Source organism: Equus quagga, chromosome 15 (assembly GCF_021613505.1).
Source record: "Equus quagga isolate Etosha38 chromosome 15, UCLA_HA_Equagga_1.0, whole genome shotgun sequence".
Taxonomy (NCBI): domain Eukaryota; kingdom Metazoa; phylum Chordata; class Mammalia; order Perissodactyla; family Equidae; genus Equus; species Equus quagga.
In genome coordinates, this window is record NC_060281.1 from 32,413,394 (window position 1) to 32,432,289 (window position 18,896).

Sequence of the window (18,896 nt, forward strand, 5' to 3'; positions counted from 1 at the left end):
CTTCCTTGGCCTTCCCTTCCAGTCCTTGGTGGCGCAGGAATTAGCCTTGTTCAAGGGATGTGGGGAGAACTGGGGGGAAATTCACTGTTTTCTGTTAAACCAGTGCTGACCCCAAGTCCCTTCTCAACCCCTACTTCCCAAAAGTCTAAACTAAAAACAATAAACTCACCTTCCCCTGAATCAGATTCTGCAAACAGATGTTCACCTTTTGAATCTGGGCTAACTGGGGGACACCAGGCTCTGAGTGTAAATCTGTCAGAAAATTCTAAAGAAGGAGTTGGAGGCTGACAACATGGTGAAAACTTAAGGTTCATCTGCCACTCCTCTATCACCACCTCTCCTCCACCTGGATCCCTTCATCCCAATACCCCTCCAGGCAGGGGGAAAAATCCAATACTCGGTCTCTTTAATAGTCCAGTTCCTCCATCCCCCTCAAATAGCAGAGTTCCCCCTTTTCCTATTCTTTATGGATCCTCCCTGTCCATCCCTGACCCAGTGGAATAATCCAGGCCACTCCCCCATCTCAATGCAGTAATCCAAATTGTGTCCCTCTGAATGGAATGCAGGCCAGCCTCCTCCAATCCCAACAATGAACACCAACCTAACACTTGGTGGCATCCTGTCATTACAATGCTGCTTCGAATTCATGATCCCTGCCCATTAACTCTCTCCTTTCCAGGCTGGTCTCAGGCTGTGTCCACATGTTCCCAGCTCCCCTCACCCCCACACACCATGGGGCAGCCCCGTACCTCACCAAGGGCCCCCAGATGCAGCTGCTGTTGCTGTGCCTCCCTCAGACGGCCCTCAAACCAGGCCTGGCCATGCTCCAACAGCTCTAGCCCCTGCCACAGGGCATCCTGCTCCCTCTCCAGAGCCTGCATCCTCTGCAGCTAGAAAAGGCAAGAAGCCAAGGCTGACTGACTCCACAGCAGGGTTCTGGGCCATGGCCCTTTCTCTCAACCCCTGGTTGAGTTCACTGTCTGGTCACTGAATGTGAGCCCAGACTGGTCCCTGAGGACCTGGAGGGCAAGGGGAAGAAGGGGGGATACTTATGAGTCCTCAAAATTGAGTACAAATGTGGGGGGCAGATCTAGGGAGAGGGACTTCCCCTTGGACCTCTTGTTGTACTAATACTCACCCAGAGGAAGAAGCTCCGAGCCCCTGGGTCTTGGCGGCTTGTCCCCAGCGGCAGCAGCAGAATTGTGTAGGGAGCCTGCACCAGGGGCAGCCCACCAGCACCCGGGCTCCCCATGGCTGTGAGGTGGGAAGGGTGGAGCCACGCCCACTGGTGCACTGGGCTGGTCCCTCCCCTTCCCCAGTGTATTATACCCGTCCCACCTAGTCTTTCAGCCTGTCAGAGCCCTCCTTGCTGTGTCTGAGGCTGGGGTGTTCCTACTTAAGGGGAAAGACCAGACCATCTCCCTTGGGCTCCTGTGTCTTCCCTCTCATCTGTTTTTGTAGGGTCTGTTGAAGTAGCTGGGTCTCATGAAGTCCCCATGGGTAGAATCGGAGGGTCTCCCTACAGCAATGTCACTGTATTTTTTTTTTTTAAGGAAGATCAGCCCTGAGCTAACATCTGCCGCCAATCCTCCTCTTTTTGCTGAGGAAGACTGGCCCTGAGCTAACATCCATGCCCATCTTACTCTACTTTATATGTGGGACACCTGCCACAGCATGGCTTGCCAAGCGGTGCCATGTCCGCACCCAGGATCCAAACCGGCGAACCCTGGGCGCCGAAGCGGAACATGTGCACTTAACTACTTCGCCACTGGGCCGGCCCCTCTCACTGTATTTTTAATGAGGCTAGGACAGTCCCTTTGCAGACTCCTGCTTGGTGTTTCATCTCTTTCCTATTCTCTTGTTTTGTTTTGGCTGGTCTAAGGAAACAGTAACTTTCTCAAAATAAACTTTATTCCTAATATGAAACAAAATTTCCAGGGAAACTGAGAACTCTAGGTCTGAAGGAGATAAGGAAACAAAGAGGCATGTGCAGCCCACCAGGGTTTGGGAACTGGAGGAGAACTGAGGAAGGACTCTCAGAGGATGGTGGTGGCAGCAGGCAGCACTTCCTGACTCATGAAAATATCCAGGTCCAGGTTGGGATCTTCCAAATCCAGTTTCAGAAACTTATCTACTAATATCTGGCAACTGAAGGGAGAGAGAATGGTGAGATTTATGGGAGGATGGATAACTGAGTTCCTGAGCAGAAGGGAGAGGCTGTGGCACAGAAAAGGCTGGGACCTTGAAAATTTAAGAATTTTGGAAAGAAATCATGGGTGTTTGAAGGGCAAAGAGGCTATCTGAGTCCCTGAAAGGGGGAGAAGAGCTGCAGAAGATGCTAGAGAGAACAAGGACCCAGGGCCACATACTCACTTTTCCATTTGCTTCTCCTTTAGCAACTCCTTGACAGGCTTGATGGATTTTCCACTGCGGATCAAGTCTGAGACCTAGGAACAAGAAGGAAGGTGGAAGCAGGGGCGGGGCGGGGCAGTTGAGTAAGAGAAGAGGAAATAAGGATCAGAAATCCCACGGACCCAGAAACCCAGGCCCCTGAGAGGAGCAGGGACAGTGGAAGGGAGCCCTGATGGAGGTGGTTGATGTCAGGATCTAACCTCCTTGCCACGAGCAATGAGTTTGTCAGGGAGCCCGGCCTGGGCAGCTGTGTGGGAGGCATGGCTGGCATTGGCAACACCTTCGCAAACCTGATAGAAGAAGACAAGGTCGTTCCCATCCTCGCAGGTCTCCATGGTCTTAAAAGAGAATAAAAGGAGACAGTGTGTCATCAGTCACTCTGCTTCCTGTCCCGAAATCCTTTGCCCATCCCTGTGGGAAGTGAGAAAAAAAAAGGGACATGGTCCCTATACTCAGGATAGGGAGGAGCCATTCCTCCGCTCTGGGGACAATCTAGGGGCCCCTAGGGGGATAGATTGTTTTCCTCACCAAATACTGCACAAGGGGCCCCTGTGGCAGCAGCTGTAGCTGAACGAGGCTCAGGAAGTTGGTGGCCACAAAGATGTGGGGGCACGTGGGTCCAAGGGCCAGCCAGTGTCGGAGCACAGCGGCCAGAAGTGCAAGCCCATCCACCTGCACAGGGGCAGGAGTGAGGGTGCAGAACCATGGGTGCCCCATGTGCCCCTCTCCACCTGCCCTGGCCTCTCCCCATCTCCTGCTCTGTTTCTTCTCTGCCCACACACCCGTATTCTTTTCCTGAGGCTCAGCCTCACCCTCATGCTCCTTTGTCCTCCTCCATTTTCCCCTCCTTAGTTCATCATTAGTTTCTCCCCTCACCGTGTTGGTTCCCTTTCCAAATTCATCAATAAGGACCAGAGACTGCTCAGTGGCATTGTTCACGGCTTTCGCCACCTGCTGGGCACCAGATGGACAAGGGAGAGTTTCATTAGCATTCGAGGCCTGTAATGCACTGACCACAGTCTGCCTGTGAATAAGACTGCTTGTATATGTGTTCAACCTACTGGACTGCAAGTTCTTTAATAGCGAGGTGCATGTTATGTTCATCCTTTCATTGCAAACAATGCCTCACACAAAGCGACAGTACAATAAAGGTTCACGATATTGATACTCCTGGTCTCTGAACTGGGAGCTCCCTGTCCCTAGTGTAGAGGGCATGTGGCAGAAGGAATGTTTTTCCTGTTCTGATCATTTTTCAGGGGTAGAGTTCCTTCTCCATTATCTTCCTCCCCCAATCCCACCTCCCTTTGCTCCCTTTGACCTGGTTGAGGTCGATCATGAAGGTGGAGAGGCCAAGGGAGATGGATTCACAGCTATGAATTCGGGTGAAGATGGCGTCTACTGCCCCGATTTCTGCTTCCTCTGCTGGCACAAAGCTGCCCACCAGGGCCATGAATGTGATCAAGCCTACCTGAATAGGGGAGGAGACAGGGCCTGGAGCCTGGTGGTGTGGGCCAAGGTGAAGGCGAGGCTAAACTGAGGGGTGAATGATAGATCAAGGAGGGGTGAACACAGTTTAACAGAAGATCATAGCCCCTTCTGCTTACTTTAGAATCAGTAACGAGGGTTGGGGAGTGGGCAGAGGCAAACTTGAGAATGGCATGGACCTATTCAGAGGTGGAGGAAGTGAATTCAGGCTTATGGAAAGATCTATTAGCACATGGCTCTCCCTCAAGTAGAGAATGAGAACATGTGAGGTAGAGGATCAGGCTGTGTGGGCTCTGGGCTTTTCATGACAGGTGGGGTCAAAAACAGGGGGAGAAGAACTGTAGGGAGCTGGGTTAGCGGGTAGGCAGGGGATGGAGACAACGGAGAAGAGCCAGAGGGCTAGTTTGTAGGGATTCTCCTCACCTGTTTGAGGTATATGCTCTTCCCTGAGGAGTTAGGTCCAGTGATGACTTTGACCCTCCCTTTGTCCCCACCACATTCTGCGGAATTGGGCACGAAGGTTCGGGCACAGAGTTCCATCAGAGGATGTCTGCAGTGGGTGGAGAGGTGCCTCACACACATGGCCTGTGGATCCAGATGGATGAACCCCCCAGAAGATGGGGCCTTCAGGCCCCTTGTATCCATTCCTCCACCCGCTTCTTTTCTCACCTGCCATTCTGGATTCGTACCCCAAGGAGTCGGGGGGAGTAACAGGGCCTTGAATAGCCATAGTCCCGGGCAGCACTGGCAAGAGCCAACAGGACATCCAGGCGGGAGGCAAGGTCCAACACCCGGGTCAAGACTGTTGCCCGCGCCAGCACCTGACACTGCAGCTGGTACATCAACAGGGTCTCTTGGTCTGGGGGTGGTTGAAGGAGGGAGCTGTGGGTCAGCTCCAGGGGAAAGTGAAAGAGAAACAAAGAGGCCAGCAGGGGGACCTGGAAACAGGCTTGCAGATACAATCTGAGATACCCAGAGACATTCAGCGGAGAAGATGGAGAGTCAGAGTAGAGACAGCAGGAAGAAAAGGAGCCTGTTAGAGTAATCTCCAAGCTGCCCACTCCCCTCCAGCCTTTTGCTTCTCCTCACCCCGGATGTCGCAGTGCAGGTCCCCCAACAATGCATCCAGCTCCTTGGTTCGAGCACTACGATAGTGCAGCTTCTCCTCTGAGAGAAACTAGGTACAAGGGTTCAAGCTGTAGGCTTTGCATCTCTTGGTGCTCATCCTCTCGCAGCTTTCTAACCCCACCTCCAGCCCCCACCCTAACTTCTTTCTCCTTTGTCTCAGAGCTGGGAAAGATCGAAGTAAAACTATAGGAGAGAGATCCCATATTGGGCAGTGCTCATAGAGTAAGGCCCTCCCTCAGCTGCTGATTCATTTTCCCTATCACTCCCCTACAGAGGGCGAGGGTCTTACCATGAAGTCCAGTCCCTCGATCTCAAAGTCACTGGCCTCCACCATGGAAGGCAGGCGGGGAATAGAAAGAAGGAAACCAATCTGGGGAGAGTAAAGAGGAGATAAAGCAGAGAGTGACATACTGGGCACTTTCTCTCCCTAAAGGAAGCCAGAGACCCCTGTACCCTGCAATGGTTCCCTCAGGGGGCTAAAGCCACCAAAAGGTGTTCAGATTCTTCAGACTTCTCCAGAAGTTTTCTTATCTACTAATATGTCCTTCATAAGCCTAATATCTCCCCTAAAGACCCTGGAGGTTACACCCACCCTCATGCCCTCACCAGAGGGATGTAGATGACACTGCATGATGGAATACGGGAGTCCAGATTCTCTAGCTCCTTCCGAGCCACCTCAGTGAGGAAACTGGGAAGCCCCATCAGCCTTCGTTTTTCTAGGAGGGTGGAAGACATGTGGATATCGAAAGTAGGGCTCCTCCCCTGCTTGCTATGATTATCCCCACCTGTAGTGACCACCTACCAAGGATGGTACCCCCATCACTACGCAGGCTCATGTTTCAGGGCTCACAGGCCCATCTGCACACCCAACACTCACTCTCATCAATTTCAGGATCTATATTCGGGAGGACTGTGAAGCGATTTTCAGCAAGACTGCCCTCAAAGTCCACCTGAGGAGACAAGAAGTCCAGTTGCTTATCACTCAGCACCATCTCTTGGTCCTGTTCCTCCCCTCTGCTTGGGCCCCGATTCTCCCTGCAGTCCCTGTGTTAACCCTAACCCTCCACGCACATCCCTGGTGTTCTGCCACCTCCTCTCACTATATTCCATCTTTAGTCATCCACTGACCCCAGCGTTTTCCATGGTTCCCCATCTTCCACGCCACATCCCCTAGAGCCTAGTCCCTCTCCCTCTCTCTCCCATAGTTCCCCAGGTGCTCTGCCTCTTTCTTGCCACTCACCACTTTCCCAATGAGGCTGGCAATGTGGTGCAAGTCATCAGAGAATTCTTGAGAAATGTCCTGAAAAAGCTGGATAGACTGAGGCAGGGAGCGGCAGGCATCCCTCAGGCCCAGGGCACTGTACACAGTCTGCAGGAAAACAGAGGAAGGTGGCCCACACCGAGGCCAGGCTGAGGTGAGGGGACAGGGATGAACTGAGAACAAAGACCAACAGGGAAAAACACAATGACAAAGACAAAAGATCTCAAAGGCAAGAAAGAAATAGTGAGAGAGGAAACAGCATCTTAAAATTCTGTGCCAGGCACTGCACTAAACAGTGAGGCTTCAAAGACAACTAAGATATGGTCCCTGTCCCAGATGAGCTCACAGTCTAGTGAAGAAGACAGAAATACACCCAGAAGATTTAAAAATAAAGTCATGGGTGCTTTGATACTCCCAAGAGAGGGGTTTGTACAGAGGAAGGAGAAAGAAAGAAGGATATGAAAGGCAGAGAAGTAAATGAGCAGAAGGGCAATGACAGTATTGGGGCAAGAGAGAATAAGAAGAGAGAAAGGGTGAGAGTCGTTGAGAGTTAATTTCCGAGAGTGAAGGTGAGTGACCTGAGACAGCTGCTCTAACTGTGGATTAGACTGAGTGGACAGACCCAATCTATAGGACATTTACTGAGCCTTACTCTGTGGCAGAGGATAATCAAAGGGTTTAGGGGCCAGCCCCGTGACCGAGTGGTTAAGTTTGCACACTCCACTTCAGCAGCCCAGGCTTTCACCGGTTTGGATCCTGGGCACGGACATGGCCATGCTGAGGTGGCGTCCCACATAGCACAACCAGAAGGACCTACAACTAGAATATACAACTATGTACTGGGGGCCTTTGAGGAGAAGAAGAAGAAATCAATCAGTCAATCAAAGGGTTATAATCTAGCCATGATGGAAACAAACAAGCAGCAAAAACAATGACTACCCACAAAACAGACTGACCAAGTTGTGGAACTGACTAAAATTACTAAGGAAGTTCTGAGAATAAGATTAATATGGGCTAAAATAGCAGGGGATATCTTTGCAGAGAAAAGGAAATGAGCTAGGTCTCGAATAAAGCTATTCAAAAAGGAGGGTATTCTGGGTGAGGAGGAGAGCATGGGCAAATGAATAGAGTAGAAATAAGAGCTTACACTTACTGAATGCTTACCAAGTGCCAGGCAACATTCTAAACTTTCTACATGGGTTAATTTCATTCACTCCTCAAAATAATCCTAGGAGATAGGGACTAGCATTATCTCCATTTTACAGATGAGCAACCTGAAGCACAAAGAGGTAATAAAACTTGCTTAAGTTCCCACAGAGAGAGTAATGGAAGAGCTGGGATTTGAACACAGATGTCTGACTTTTAACCACCATGCTGTACTGAGCAGGGACACAGCGGGTCTCCTGGACAGAGTGCTTGAATCTAGAGCCTGGCCTGGCTGAAGCAGAGGATAAACGTTAAGCACTTGGAAGGGGATATACAAAGAGTCACACACATCTGCTCATGTTAAAAGAAAACTGAGGGGGCCGGCTCCGTGGCCTAGTGGTTACGTTTGCGCGCTCTGCTGCGGCAGCCCAGGGTTCCGATCCTGGGTGCGGACATGGCACCACTTGTCAGGCCACGTTGAGGTGGCGTCCCACATCCCACAGTTGTTAGCCCAGGTGCCAATCTTAAAAAAAAAAAAAAGAAAAGAAAACTGAAACTACTTTATGCGTTAAGTAAATATCTGTAGATAATGAGAACCAGATTTTTCACTATCAGAGAAAGAGGTTGCAGATGAGGAAAGGAGGAAGTCTAGAGTGAACTCTGTGGTATTGGATTAGAATCAGAGGTATGAGTATGAACTCAGGGGTTCTTTAACATACAGATAGATAGATTCAGGAATGTAGATGTGTATGCATGGGTTCGTACACATATATTTCCTAGTTCTGTCCATGGTGAGGGTCTAGAAAGAAGTGATAGATACCTCAGTAGCAACAATCACACCTAGGTCCATCTTGTCACCCAAAGAGCAGAGAAGCTACCATAGTCTACTGGGGTCATGTGTAAAGGACTCAGAAGCCAATATGAAGAGGCTCCCATTGGCCAAAGATGGAATAATTTGAACATGTTTAAAGATTAAAAATGCAGTGGATATATACACAATGGAATACTACTCAGCCATAAAAAGACAAAATCATCCCATTTGCAACAACATGGCTGGACCTTGAGGGTATTATGTTAAGAGAAATAAGCCAGACAGAGAAAGACCAACACCGTGCGATTTCACTCATATGTGGAATATAAACTAACACATGGACAAAGATAACAGATTAGTGGTTACCAGAGAGGAAGGGGGTTGAGGAGTGGGCATAAGGGGTAAAGTGGCACATAAATATGGTGACTGACAGATATGTACAACCGAAATTTCACAATGTTATAAACTGTTATGACCTTAAAAAAATGCAGTGGACTGGAACATGTTTAAATCTATGAGTCCATAATGATATTAAAACCACAACAACAAAAAACTCATTGGCTACTTTGGAGGATGTTAGGGAACTAATTTACTATATGCTATCAGCTGGTAAATAAAGGGGAAGGGGAGTCAAGCCATTTTCTGTGATAGGAACTGTATCACTGGGTAACCAAAGAGCAGGTGAGAGGAAGTTTCTCTTTACAGAAACATTCTGGCTAATAAATGAAAAAAGAATGACAGAATTAGAATTAGAATTAGAAACACTAATTTTCAATCCCTAAAGAACTAATGGATTTAGGTATTAAACATCAAAGGCTGCTAACATCACAAAAGGAGAGACAGACATAGCAGACATGTTCCTTCACTTACGAAACAGTATTGAAAAACAAAATCAAACTTGAACCCGATCACACTTCTAAATTCAACTACTAGTTTTCAGAAATTCTAGAAGAGAGAAAAATATGTCAAAAGCACCTAGGGAATGTAATCAGGGAAATCAAGGCAAAGGAAAACTCTATAGGACAAATAATCTAGCTTCTTCAACAACGAACTTGCAAGGGGAAAAAGAGAGAGAAAGTGGTGAAATGGAGAAGGAACCCATACAGGAGACTTAAAGAGACATCATCCCATCACCATATGTTGAACATATGAACATATTTGGATACTAATTAAATAAATTGTAATTAAAAAACCATGACATTTAAGAGATGATTAGAAATTTAAACATTAGGTAGTTGATATTAAAGAATTATGTTAATTTTTTAGGTAAAACAGTGGTATTATTCCTTTTTAAAAATAATTTTCTTTTAAAAATCATACTGAAATATTTATGGGTGAAATGATATGATGGCTTGGATTTGTCTCAAAATAATTCAAGAAGGGGAAAGTGGGAGAAGATATATATGAAACAAGATTGGTATGAGTCAAAGTGCTGAAGCTGCATGGTGGGTACATGGAGGTTCATTATATTGTTCTCTCTAAATTTTTTTGAGAATTTCCACAATACAAAGTTAAAAAAAAGTGTTGGGAAAAAGTGGGACAGGGTAACCAGAGAACAGAAGGGTCTGGAACACATGCTGAGGGGTGTAACCTGGACTTTCAGGATTCAAGAAGGGAGGCCTTACCTTGTAGAGAACCTGCCAGTCGCTGACCTTGGTGTGGGACAACTTCATGCGTTTCAGAATCAGCTACAGTCAGACAAGGGGAGAGCCACTGTTTTCTCTCTCCCATCCTAACGCCCCTCAAGAAGCCTGACGTCCAATATTGGCCCTCAACCTCCTTCCCCACCTCCCTGCCCCCCACCCTTGGCTCACAGGCACGTTTTTGATGTGACCCAGCAACCGATGCAGCATCTGCGCCATGTCCAGATTCTGGGGTAGCAGGAAAAACTGAATGACATCCAGACGGGAATTTAGTTCCCCCAGGTCCTGAGTTGGACGCCTGAACCATAGCCTAGAAGGGAGGGTTGGAGTAGGGGGAACAGAAATTACATCTGTTTTCATCACTGTCTTGGCCTCAACTTGTGAAAATGTGTTTGAAGGTCCCCGGGGATTGTGACAATATGTATTTGTACTGGCAAGTACAGTGTGCTATCTATGTGGGTGTGTTTACGTGTAATCTACTGAAAATCTCTGGATGTGAGCACAACTGTGTCTGTATATCACAGTTTTGATGGATGTGACCACATGTCATTCCATGTGGATATGTGATGGAGCTTGTCAACGTTTTAGAGAGAGAGCAGTGTGTTGAGGCATTTGTATGCCAACACTCTAGCTCTCTCTGCGGCTGAGTAGGAGAGGGTGAGTCAGAATGAGTTTGTGTATCTGTATTTAGCTGTGAAAGTAGCTCTGGATGCAGTAGCACAGACATTCGTCTTTTTTTGTTCTTCCTGTGAAAGTATATAACTGTCCCACATGGAATGATAAGTCCTCAATTTATGAGAATTGTTATCTCTGCAGAGAAGAAAGAAGGACTGGGGAAGGACAATTAAGGGGCTTTAATAACACTGCTTATTCTTAAATTGGCTGGTGAAAACACAGAGGTTTATAATGATATTACTATTATCTATACTTTTTGTGTGTCTGAGGTATTTCCTAATAAATTAAATTAGTATACAGAAATAAGTGTTTCATCTGTGTTTGTGTAGTTCTGGGTGTTCCTATCTCCCTATGGCTATGAAGAGAGTGAGACTCTGTAAGGACCTGTGAGCCCACAGACTCTTTTCTACATTAGAGCAAACCACTAGGTATATCATTTTATATAAAAGCAAAAGTGTGGAGACACTGGGGCTGGAGGATGTATATCTCACACTGTAGTCTTGGCCAGTTACCCTGGCTTAGAACACCCCAGCTTAGAATGAAGCAGAGGACTCAGTTGGATTCAAGGGTGGGTTTTAGGCACTCTGTTCCTTGGTCACAGAAGGCTCCACCCTCAGCAGCATAGGCCAGTCTATGAATACTCATCCCCACCTTGGAGAGCCCATGGGCCTCACCAAGCCGACTTTCTTCTAAAATACCATGGTATCTCTGACTCGTGTATGTACCGTTAGTGCCAGGAGAGATCTTAGTCAAGCCAAAATCCCTAATCTTACAGCTGAGGAAATAAGGCCCCTAGAGGATAAGCGACTTGTCCAAAAGTCATACTGCCAGTAATAAGTATAGGTGGGTCTCAAAATCAGGTCTCCAGATTGCTTGGACAGTGCTCTTTAGAGCATACTGTGACATCTAGTCACCTTCCTGGTGCCCTGTCCAGCTTTAGGCCAGCTGGGTCCTTAATTCCTCATTCAGGTTATGATTCCATGCCCTGCCTGCTCCTATCTGGGGAATCTGCACTCGCCCCCACCTTTAACTCAGTTCTCCTCTCCACTGAGAATTCCTTCCTTCTCATCCCTGGCTGAGATTAGAAACTGGCACCTGAAACACAGGAGAATGTGTGGGTAATTAAATCACCCCACCAACTACCTGGAGATGACCTCAGAGATTATCCTAAATTAACCTCCAAAGACACACATTGCAAGGCAGGTGAGATGGGAAAAGGATTATGCACCTGTAGTCTAGCAAAGGTTTCTGCTCTGAGTATTTTGAGGTGATGTGACCAGCGTGCTTGCACTCATGTACTATGCTCACTCACTGAGTGCTACTGTGTACAGGGCCATGTGCCAGGCACTGAGGTAGCAGGAAGGGAAACTGCACAGAGTTCACAGCTATGAGCGCAAGCAGATTCACTGACTGTTAATTCCAACCTGATGTGATAGTGCAACTAGATAACATAAGCACCACATGAGCACACAAGAAGGTACATGTCGGTCTCCTTACAGATGCCTGTGAAAGCTTCACCAAAAAGGTGATAATTGGGTTGCACCTTGAAGAGAATGTAAGATTTCTGACAGGTGGAGAACAGAGGAAAGACTTTCTAGAGGAAACAACAAAAACACAGGTATGATGTGTTTCCATGATGGCAAGTGGCACTAAATGACTGGAATATAGGGTGGATCCACTAAGAAAGGATTTAGGAGGGGCCTGGGAAAGTAAGCCTGGAAATTAAAATTGGAGTAAATGGGAGAGGCTTTGAACATCATACTGCTAAAGATGCTAACTTCCTCCTGCAGGTATGGGGAAGCCTCCTGAGGTTACTTTGTTTCTACTTAAGGTATAAAAAAAAGTGGAGTGACATGCTCAGATCTCTGATCTGGAATGAAAGGAATTTTAGAATTAAGGATAGATCAGAAAAAGAAGAGATTAGAGGCAGATAGATCAATTTGGAGGCGAACACAATGCTCCAGGTTAGAAATGATAGCCAGAATCAGAGCAGCAGAAAGAGGGAGAAAGGGCTGGCTGAGAGATATTTCAGGGTAGAATCAATAGGCCTTAGTGAATAATTGAATATGGGAGGTGAGGGAGAAGCATCAATCCAAGGTTCAGAGCTTGAGAAGTTGTATTGCCAGCAATGCCATTAACTAGAAAAGGGAATGCAGGAAGAGGAACAGGTCCAGGGGACGTCAGTTTGGATGCTCTTAGTTTGAGCTGCCTGTGCATACTGCAGGTGGTGATGATGTGCAATTAGTATTCCACATACGAAGCTCAGAACTAGAGACACATTTTTTATGTGTGAGGAAGATTGGCCCTGAGCTAACATCTGTTGCCAGTCTTTCCTCTTTTTGCTTGAGGAAGACTGTCACTGAGCTAACATCTGTGACAATCTTTCTCTGTTTTATGTGGGATGCCACCAGAATGTGGCTTGACAAGCAGCACTAGGTCTGCGTGCTGGATCTGAACCTGCCAACCCTGGGCCACCAAAGCAGAGCATGCAAACTTAACCGCTGCGCCACAGGCCAGCCCCTAAAGACACAAATTTGCATGTCATCAGAGAATAGCTCAAATTTGAAGTGTGTTTTTATAATTAAAGGTATTACTATGTGTATATTCATGTTTGTGATTGTGTTTCTATTGTGTTCATGTGGAAGTCTGTGTATTGTCAGTGGGTATATGTGTATCTGTGCTGACAATGTAAAATGAAGATACTATGAGCTACCAGATGGGTTGTTGTAAGGATGAAATGCATTTAGCCAGCATTCAGGGAAGGGCAGTTGTTTTTATTACTACTAGATGGGGGGTGTGAGTCCATAGGCTGCAATGCATTGACCTATAGCAAGTATGTGAGACACACTCACCTGAGCAATTTCTCTCCCCACTTACAGCGGCATCTGTTGAGAATTCCTGTGGGGAGTGGGAGCAGGGAGTGAGCTTGTTTCAAGTCAGGGCCAGGGAAAGGAATGTGTGGATGTGTCTAAGCTGAGGCATCCAGGTTAGAGATTTGGACGTTGGGCAGGCTGGCCTGGGGGGTGTTCCCCAGATACAGGACACAAAGGCAGCCAAAGCTGGTGCCTGGCCACAAGTCTGAGCCAGGATTATCTTAGGATGTAGGGGAGCGGATGGGCACTCAGAGGAACACTCAGCCAGAAAATTACACAGAGCAGGCGTAGACTTACAAAGAGCCTAAGACATATATGTAAACGTTACACATAGCCCACTAAGATATGCATAATTAAACCATGTGGATACTTGGGGCAATGTCCCCAACACACCTTAAAGCCAGAGACAACTGATAAAGACTATGCAAATCAAATATGGGCAGTTATGCAGTTGTGTAACTCTCCTCTGTACATAGGGCCTCCCAAAGTCCTTAAACAGGTGCACAGCTAGTAAAAACATTCATACAAACCCAAGGAATGAATATGGAATTGGTAAAGTAAGAGATGATATGCAAATGACACCGGACAAGTACAGGGTGTGGGGAGATTTCCAAGCTCAGAGAGGGTACAAAGAGGATAAGAAAGCTGGGATGGAGTGAAAGAGACATCTGGCAATGGGGGTAAAGTAAGAAGAGGGGAGCTGGGACACGTCTTTGGAGGCAGCTGCTTTCCTGGCAGACTTTTGTAGTGTGAGATGAGGGAAAGGGCATACCTACCAAAAAGGCTGAGCCCCTCCTTCAGTCCACTGGCCACTTTGTACACTGAGGGGTGAGACTCACTCTTAAATATCTGCAGAACACTGTCAGGGAGAAATGAAGGAGTTTGACGTAGCCTGGAGTTTTAAATGGATTGAGGATTGGGAACATCCTCCTGAGATCAAGTCTTGATGTAAGGTTTGTCCCTCACTGATCTCTGCCTCCGTTTCTCCCTTTAGAAAAGGAGGGTGACACCCTTGTGCTCTTCTTCCTCTCTCCCCTTTACCCCCCTCTCCTCTTTCCTTCAGGGAGAAAGATCTTAATACCCCCAGGATTAAAGACACTGGAGCCTCATTAGGAATATTAGAACATTAAGCTTAATCCTTCTCCCTCCCCAGAGACGACAGCCTGCCTCCATCTCCTTACCCGTAAGTGTCTTGATCTATGCTCACCAGATGGGTCCTGAGGACGGAAAACAAGCAGAAGGGAAGGTGGCTGGGAGATGAGAGGTCTGTGTTCATTCCAGAGTTCCATCCCCTTTGCCCCCACTCCTGGAATACTGTCTCAGTCTTCTCCCCAGAGCTACACATCCCCCTCAGGTGCTCTTGTGTGTTCTAGAGCACTTTACCCAGTGGGTCACTGCCCACCCTCCACCCCCACCCCCACCCCCACCCCCACCCTCACCCTGTCTTACTATTCAGGCCTCCCAATCCCACCTTATGTTGGTTGAGGTTAGGGTAAACCACTTACAACACAAATTTCTTAAAGCCCAGGATGGGGACGCTGACATTATAATCTTCCAGTTCAACCCCGATTCTTCTTCGACCCAGGAACTTGAGCAGCCCTCCAAGTGCCCGAACCTGGAAGGGAAATCAACAGTGGAGTTGGGATAAATCCCAATGTCCTGGGGGCAGGACACCAGGGAAAACAATTATTCTCCAGGGCTGGGCTAGTATCTCCCAGGACTCAACCCTATGCCTGGGGTGCTTGTGCCCGTCTCCAATTTGCTGCAACCCAGTCCTAATCTCCCAGGACTCATCTTACCGTGAGGAGGCAGTCAAAGGGAATGATGGAGGAGAGAAAGAGGATTTTCTCAGTCGTGGTCATGGAGTCTGGGATAAAGGAGTAGTTTCCAGAAAGGAGGCGCTGTTTGCTTATCTCCAGACCTATTTGAGGGGAGGTAGGGGAGGGAAACTGTAGCCTAATTTTTCACTTCCTTTTAAGAATGAGACAATAGAAGCAAGAAAGAGAGAGGATGTGAACTTATCAAGCTCACACAGACAGTTAATGGAAAGCTGAAACAAGATCCAAAATTTGAGACTCTTAGTCTAATTCTCTCTTTAATCTAATCTGATATAAAGATCTTTGGCTGAGAGCACAACCTGAGTAAGATAAATGGCTCAGGAGAGTAAGATATCTGCCTGGAATTGAGGATTTTTGGTCAAAAAGATCATATTAATAGAGGAATTTAATAACACAAATGCCCTAACATACAATTAGGATAGAACATTCCTTGTCCTTTTTGCAAACCTGGGAAGGTTATGGAAGTGCTTTATGAATCATCAAAGTCACTGAGGCAGTGCCCTTTTTTTTTTAAGGGACAAATGGCTTAGGCTTAAAGGGAAAAATTCCGATAATAAAAGCTATCCAAAAAATGTCACTACTCCTTATCCGGGAGGCCCTCATTCCTAAACATGCCTAAGTAGAGCTTTCACAATAACCTGCAGGGAACAGACGCGATCTTGAGGAGACTGGTCACGGGAACACAAAGGTTTAGGATGAGATAGGCTGGGAGGAGACCTCTGAGGGTGGGGGTCGAGTTAGGAGAAAGGGTCTGGAAACTGTGATGGGAGATTGGGCAAAGCAAAAGGAAGGAGATACCAAAGTCCACACTTGGCAAAAATATGAGTTCAGGTCTCTTAGGCTCTCTGGGTTCCTGGGAGGCTGTAGGGGAGGCAAAGAAAGAGCCATCAGTCTGTGCATTTCAGTCCTTCTGCCTCTGTCCCATCTTCCCTCTCACCCAATTCTGGCTTCCCGGCTCTAGCGCCCTCCAAGATCCTTTAGTCTCTCGGAATATTCCATACTTTAGTCCAACCTGTCAGCCTTACCCAGTCCTTACCAAGCTTCCCCAGAAACCGAGTCATACTCTCATCCTGTTTGGCACTCGTAACAACAGTCCGGGGATTTATTTCATCCAGAACTTGGAAGGAGAATGGAGACGAAATGAGTTAAAAGATATTTATCCTTTGACTAAGAAGGAACCTATAGCCCTCCCCTTGCTATCTCCCTCCCCCCTCAAAAACTTATTTCCTCTAAGAGGGAGTGCTCCACATAGTGGGAGCATAGGTAGGAACCAGGCACGAGATTCAGGAAAAGGAGAGAGTAGCAAGACTGGCCAGCGGTGGGAGGGGAGAGGGTGCCCTGGAGTTGTCACTAGACCACAAACTCCTGAAGGAGAGACATGACTGATGTGCTTAGCACTCCATCTCTAGCACCTGATACACTGTAAACACCTAATAAAGACTTGTTGAATAATGAAATGACTTCCTAAAAAGAACAGAGGGAGCCTCAGGGCATCAACTAATAAGAGACTGAGTCAGGTGAGGGCATATGCGTGAAATACACTTCCACTCCCAGAGGAGAGGAATTCATGGTTCTGGCCCCACCTCTCTGGAGAAGCTTGAGACTCTCGTGGTCCGGGGCATCGGGCATGAAGTGGATGGTGGAGTCACTAGTGTCATAGTAGGCAATGCCCAAGTATCCTGAATTCCACAGCACACACAGATGGCTCTGTCCGGCGAGGAAGACGGGAAACCAATCGCTGAACCTCGCAGAAGTGCGGAGTTGGGCCTTGCCTTATTTAATTTTAATCCTCTTATCAAATCTGAGAAAGGCATCATCACCCCCATTCGGGAAACGTTAACCAGACGCTCAGCGCAGGAAGGTGACCGCCCAGCCCTTCCCAGCCCTTTTCCATTCCACATCCCACGTTCCAATCAATTCCCGGCTCTCCCGCTCCCCTGACGTGGCCGCCCCAGAGACCTCCGCCGGCTCCTCCTCCTCCTCTTCGGCTTCCCCGGGGCCCGGCACGGGGGCGGGGCTGGCGAAGCTGGCCGAGGCTGCCCCGGGGACCGGTCCCTGCGGCGTCCTGCCCGGGGTCGCTCCCACGGCGGCCATGGCCTTGGAGGGTCTGCGGATGCAGAAAACGAAGGCGGTTCAGGAGCGAGGAGGCCGCGAGAGGGGGCGCACGGAGCTGCGAGTGTGAGAGCCGTGGTGACAGGGCATTATGAAGGGCGACTTCTCGGGCATGTCACTAACGTGCAGACTGGCAAACTCCCTCGCGCCACCCTCGCTTCTGTCACGCGGAGGCTGTATTTTAGAGACGGTCTGAGGGCCCTGCCAGGAGAGGCGTGCACTTCTCCTCTCTCCGCCCCTGCCAACCACGCCCCCACGATCGCAGCCCCACCCCAGTTACAGACGACTCGCGGCGTTTTCCCGCCTTTTTAGTCACCTGGGATGCGACGTGCGCCAGACCTCGTCACTGAATAAAAGGCGGGAGCCTGAGGGAGGGGCGCGCCGGCGCGGGGGCGGGATGCGCGCGCACAAGCCCCGCCCTCTTAGCCGCTATTGGTCGGAGAGACCCGGATCCAGAGATTCAGGAGAGAGAAGGAGGAGGAGACTGCCATCGCTGAGAAGATTGGGCTCTGATTGGTCGATTCGCATATGGGGCGGGGCCAGAACGTTTAAACTTCCCGCCCTCTGCAGTTGTGAGCACCCCGGTCTCTTGCCCTCAGCGTTTCTGGGCTTTGATTGACGTGGGGTGGAGCCTGTGAGAAGATCAGGAGCCGAGCTTGAGTCCGAGCCCCCGAAGGGCATTTAGGGAATCTGGGAAGGGGGCCGGCCTTAAAGGGCCAGAGGCGCGTTGGTTTTTTTTCTGGAGGGAGGAGATAAGCGACATTAATTCAACCTGTGCCAACAACTCTAAGTTAATATTTGTACCCTCTGAGTTAATATTTATAAAAAGCGGGGCTGTCCGTGAGCGAGTGGTTAAGTTCCCGCCTGCTCTGCTACAGCGACCGGGGGTTTCACTGGTTCCGGTCCTGGGCGCAGACATGGCACTGCTCTTCAGGCCACGCTGAGGCGGCTTCCCACATGCCACAACTAGAAGGACCCACAACTGAAATATACAACTATGTACTGGGGGGATTTGGGGACAAAAAGCAGAAAGAAAAAAAAAGATTGGCAACAGTTGTTAGCTCAGGTGCCAATCTTTAAAAAAAAAAATTATAAAAAGCTTAGAACAGTGCTGGGCAAACACAGTAAGAGCTACGCGAGTGTTTTAAATAAATAAGCAGAAATAAGAAGCGAGACTCTTATCTCAGCCCTCCTTTGCCTGTTTCCTGAGTGCAGGAAACAAGGGCACTAGGGGACCTAATTTATAATTTCTGCCTCCCCAAGAGGAAGTGGAAGCATACGAATTACACCAAATTCTGGCAGAGAGAAGTAGACCTGATAACAACACCTACATCCCTTTTGGGTTATGCCCATACCCCTCCACGCGGGTGCACACCCCTCCCCGAAAAGACAGAAGGGTGTCATTCATTCATTCAGCAACTATTTAGTACCTACTCTAGGCCAGGTGGTGGACTCAAAGTAGTGAACATAATTAAGTCCAGGCTCTATGAAGCTTACTTTTGAGTGTGTGTG

The 18,896-nt window shown here is 48.3% G+C and overlaps 1 protein-coding gene across 12 annotated transcripts; it reads right to left on the bottom strand.

Annotated features, from left to right (window-relative positions):
* Positions 1-169: 169 nt before the first annotated feature.
* Positions 170-17,933, bottom strand: MSH5 (mutS homolog 5). Of its 12 annotated transcripts, none has more exons than XM_046639181.1 (27): positions 17,701-17,933; positions 17,232-17,379; positions 16,856-16,979; positions 16,309-16,389; positions 16,071-16,133; positions 15,234-15,355; positions 14,940-15,049; positions 14,616-14,684; positions 14,211-14,293; positions 13,414-13,459; positions 10,058-10,196; positions 9,869-9,931; positions 6,266-6,394; positions 5,903-5,975; positions 5,632-5,741; positions 5,315-5,395; positions 4,987-5,074; positions 4,567-4,756; positions 4,321-4,447; positions 3,731-3,880; positions 3,289-3,366; positions 2,941-3,084; positions 2,613-2,750; positions 2,374-2,447; positions 1,999-2,148; positions 755-890; positions 170-265 (listed from the first exon to the last, which is right to left on the bottom strand). In XM_046639181.1, the coding sequence occupies exons 2-25, from the start codon at positions 17,364-17,366 to the stop codon at positions 2,037-2,039; spliced, it is 2,529 nt and encodes an 842-aa protein (XP_046495137.1). In that variant the 5' UTR covers positions 17,367-17,379; positions 17,701-17,933; the 3' UTR covers positions 170-265; positions 755-890; positions 1,999-2,036. The 12 variants fall into 12 exon arrangements, with proteins under 12 accessions (XP_046495137.1, XP_046495136.1, XP_046495142.1 ...); XM_046639180.1 differs by lacking the exon at positions 17,701-17,933 and adding an exon at positions 17,508-17,594; XM_046639186.1 differs by lacking the exon at positions 17,701-17,933 and having other exon boundaries at positions 3,289-3,363; positions 14,616-14,651; positions 17,232-17,501.
* Between the last annotated feature and the right edge of the window lie 963 nt (positions 17,934-18,896).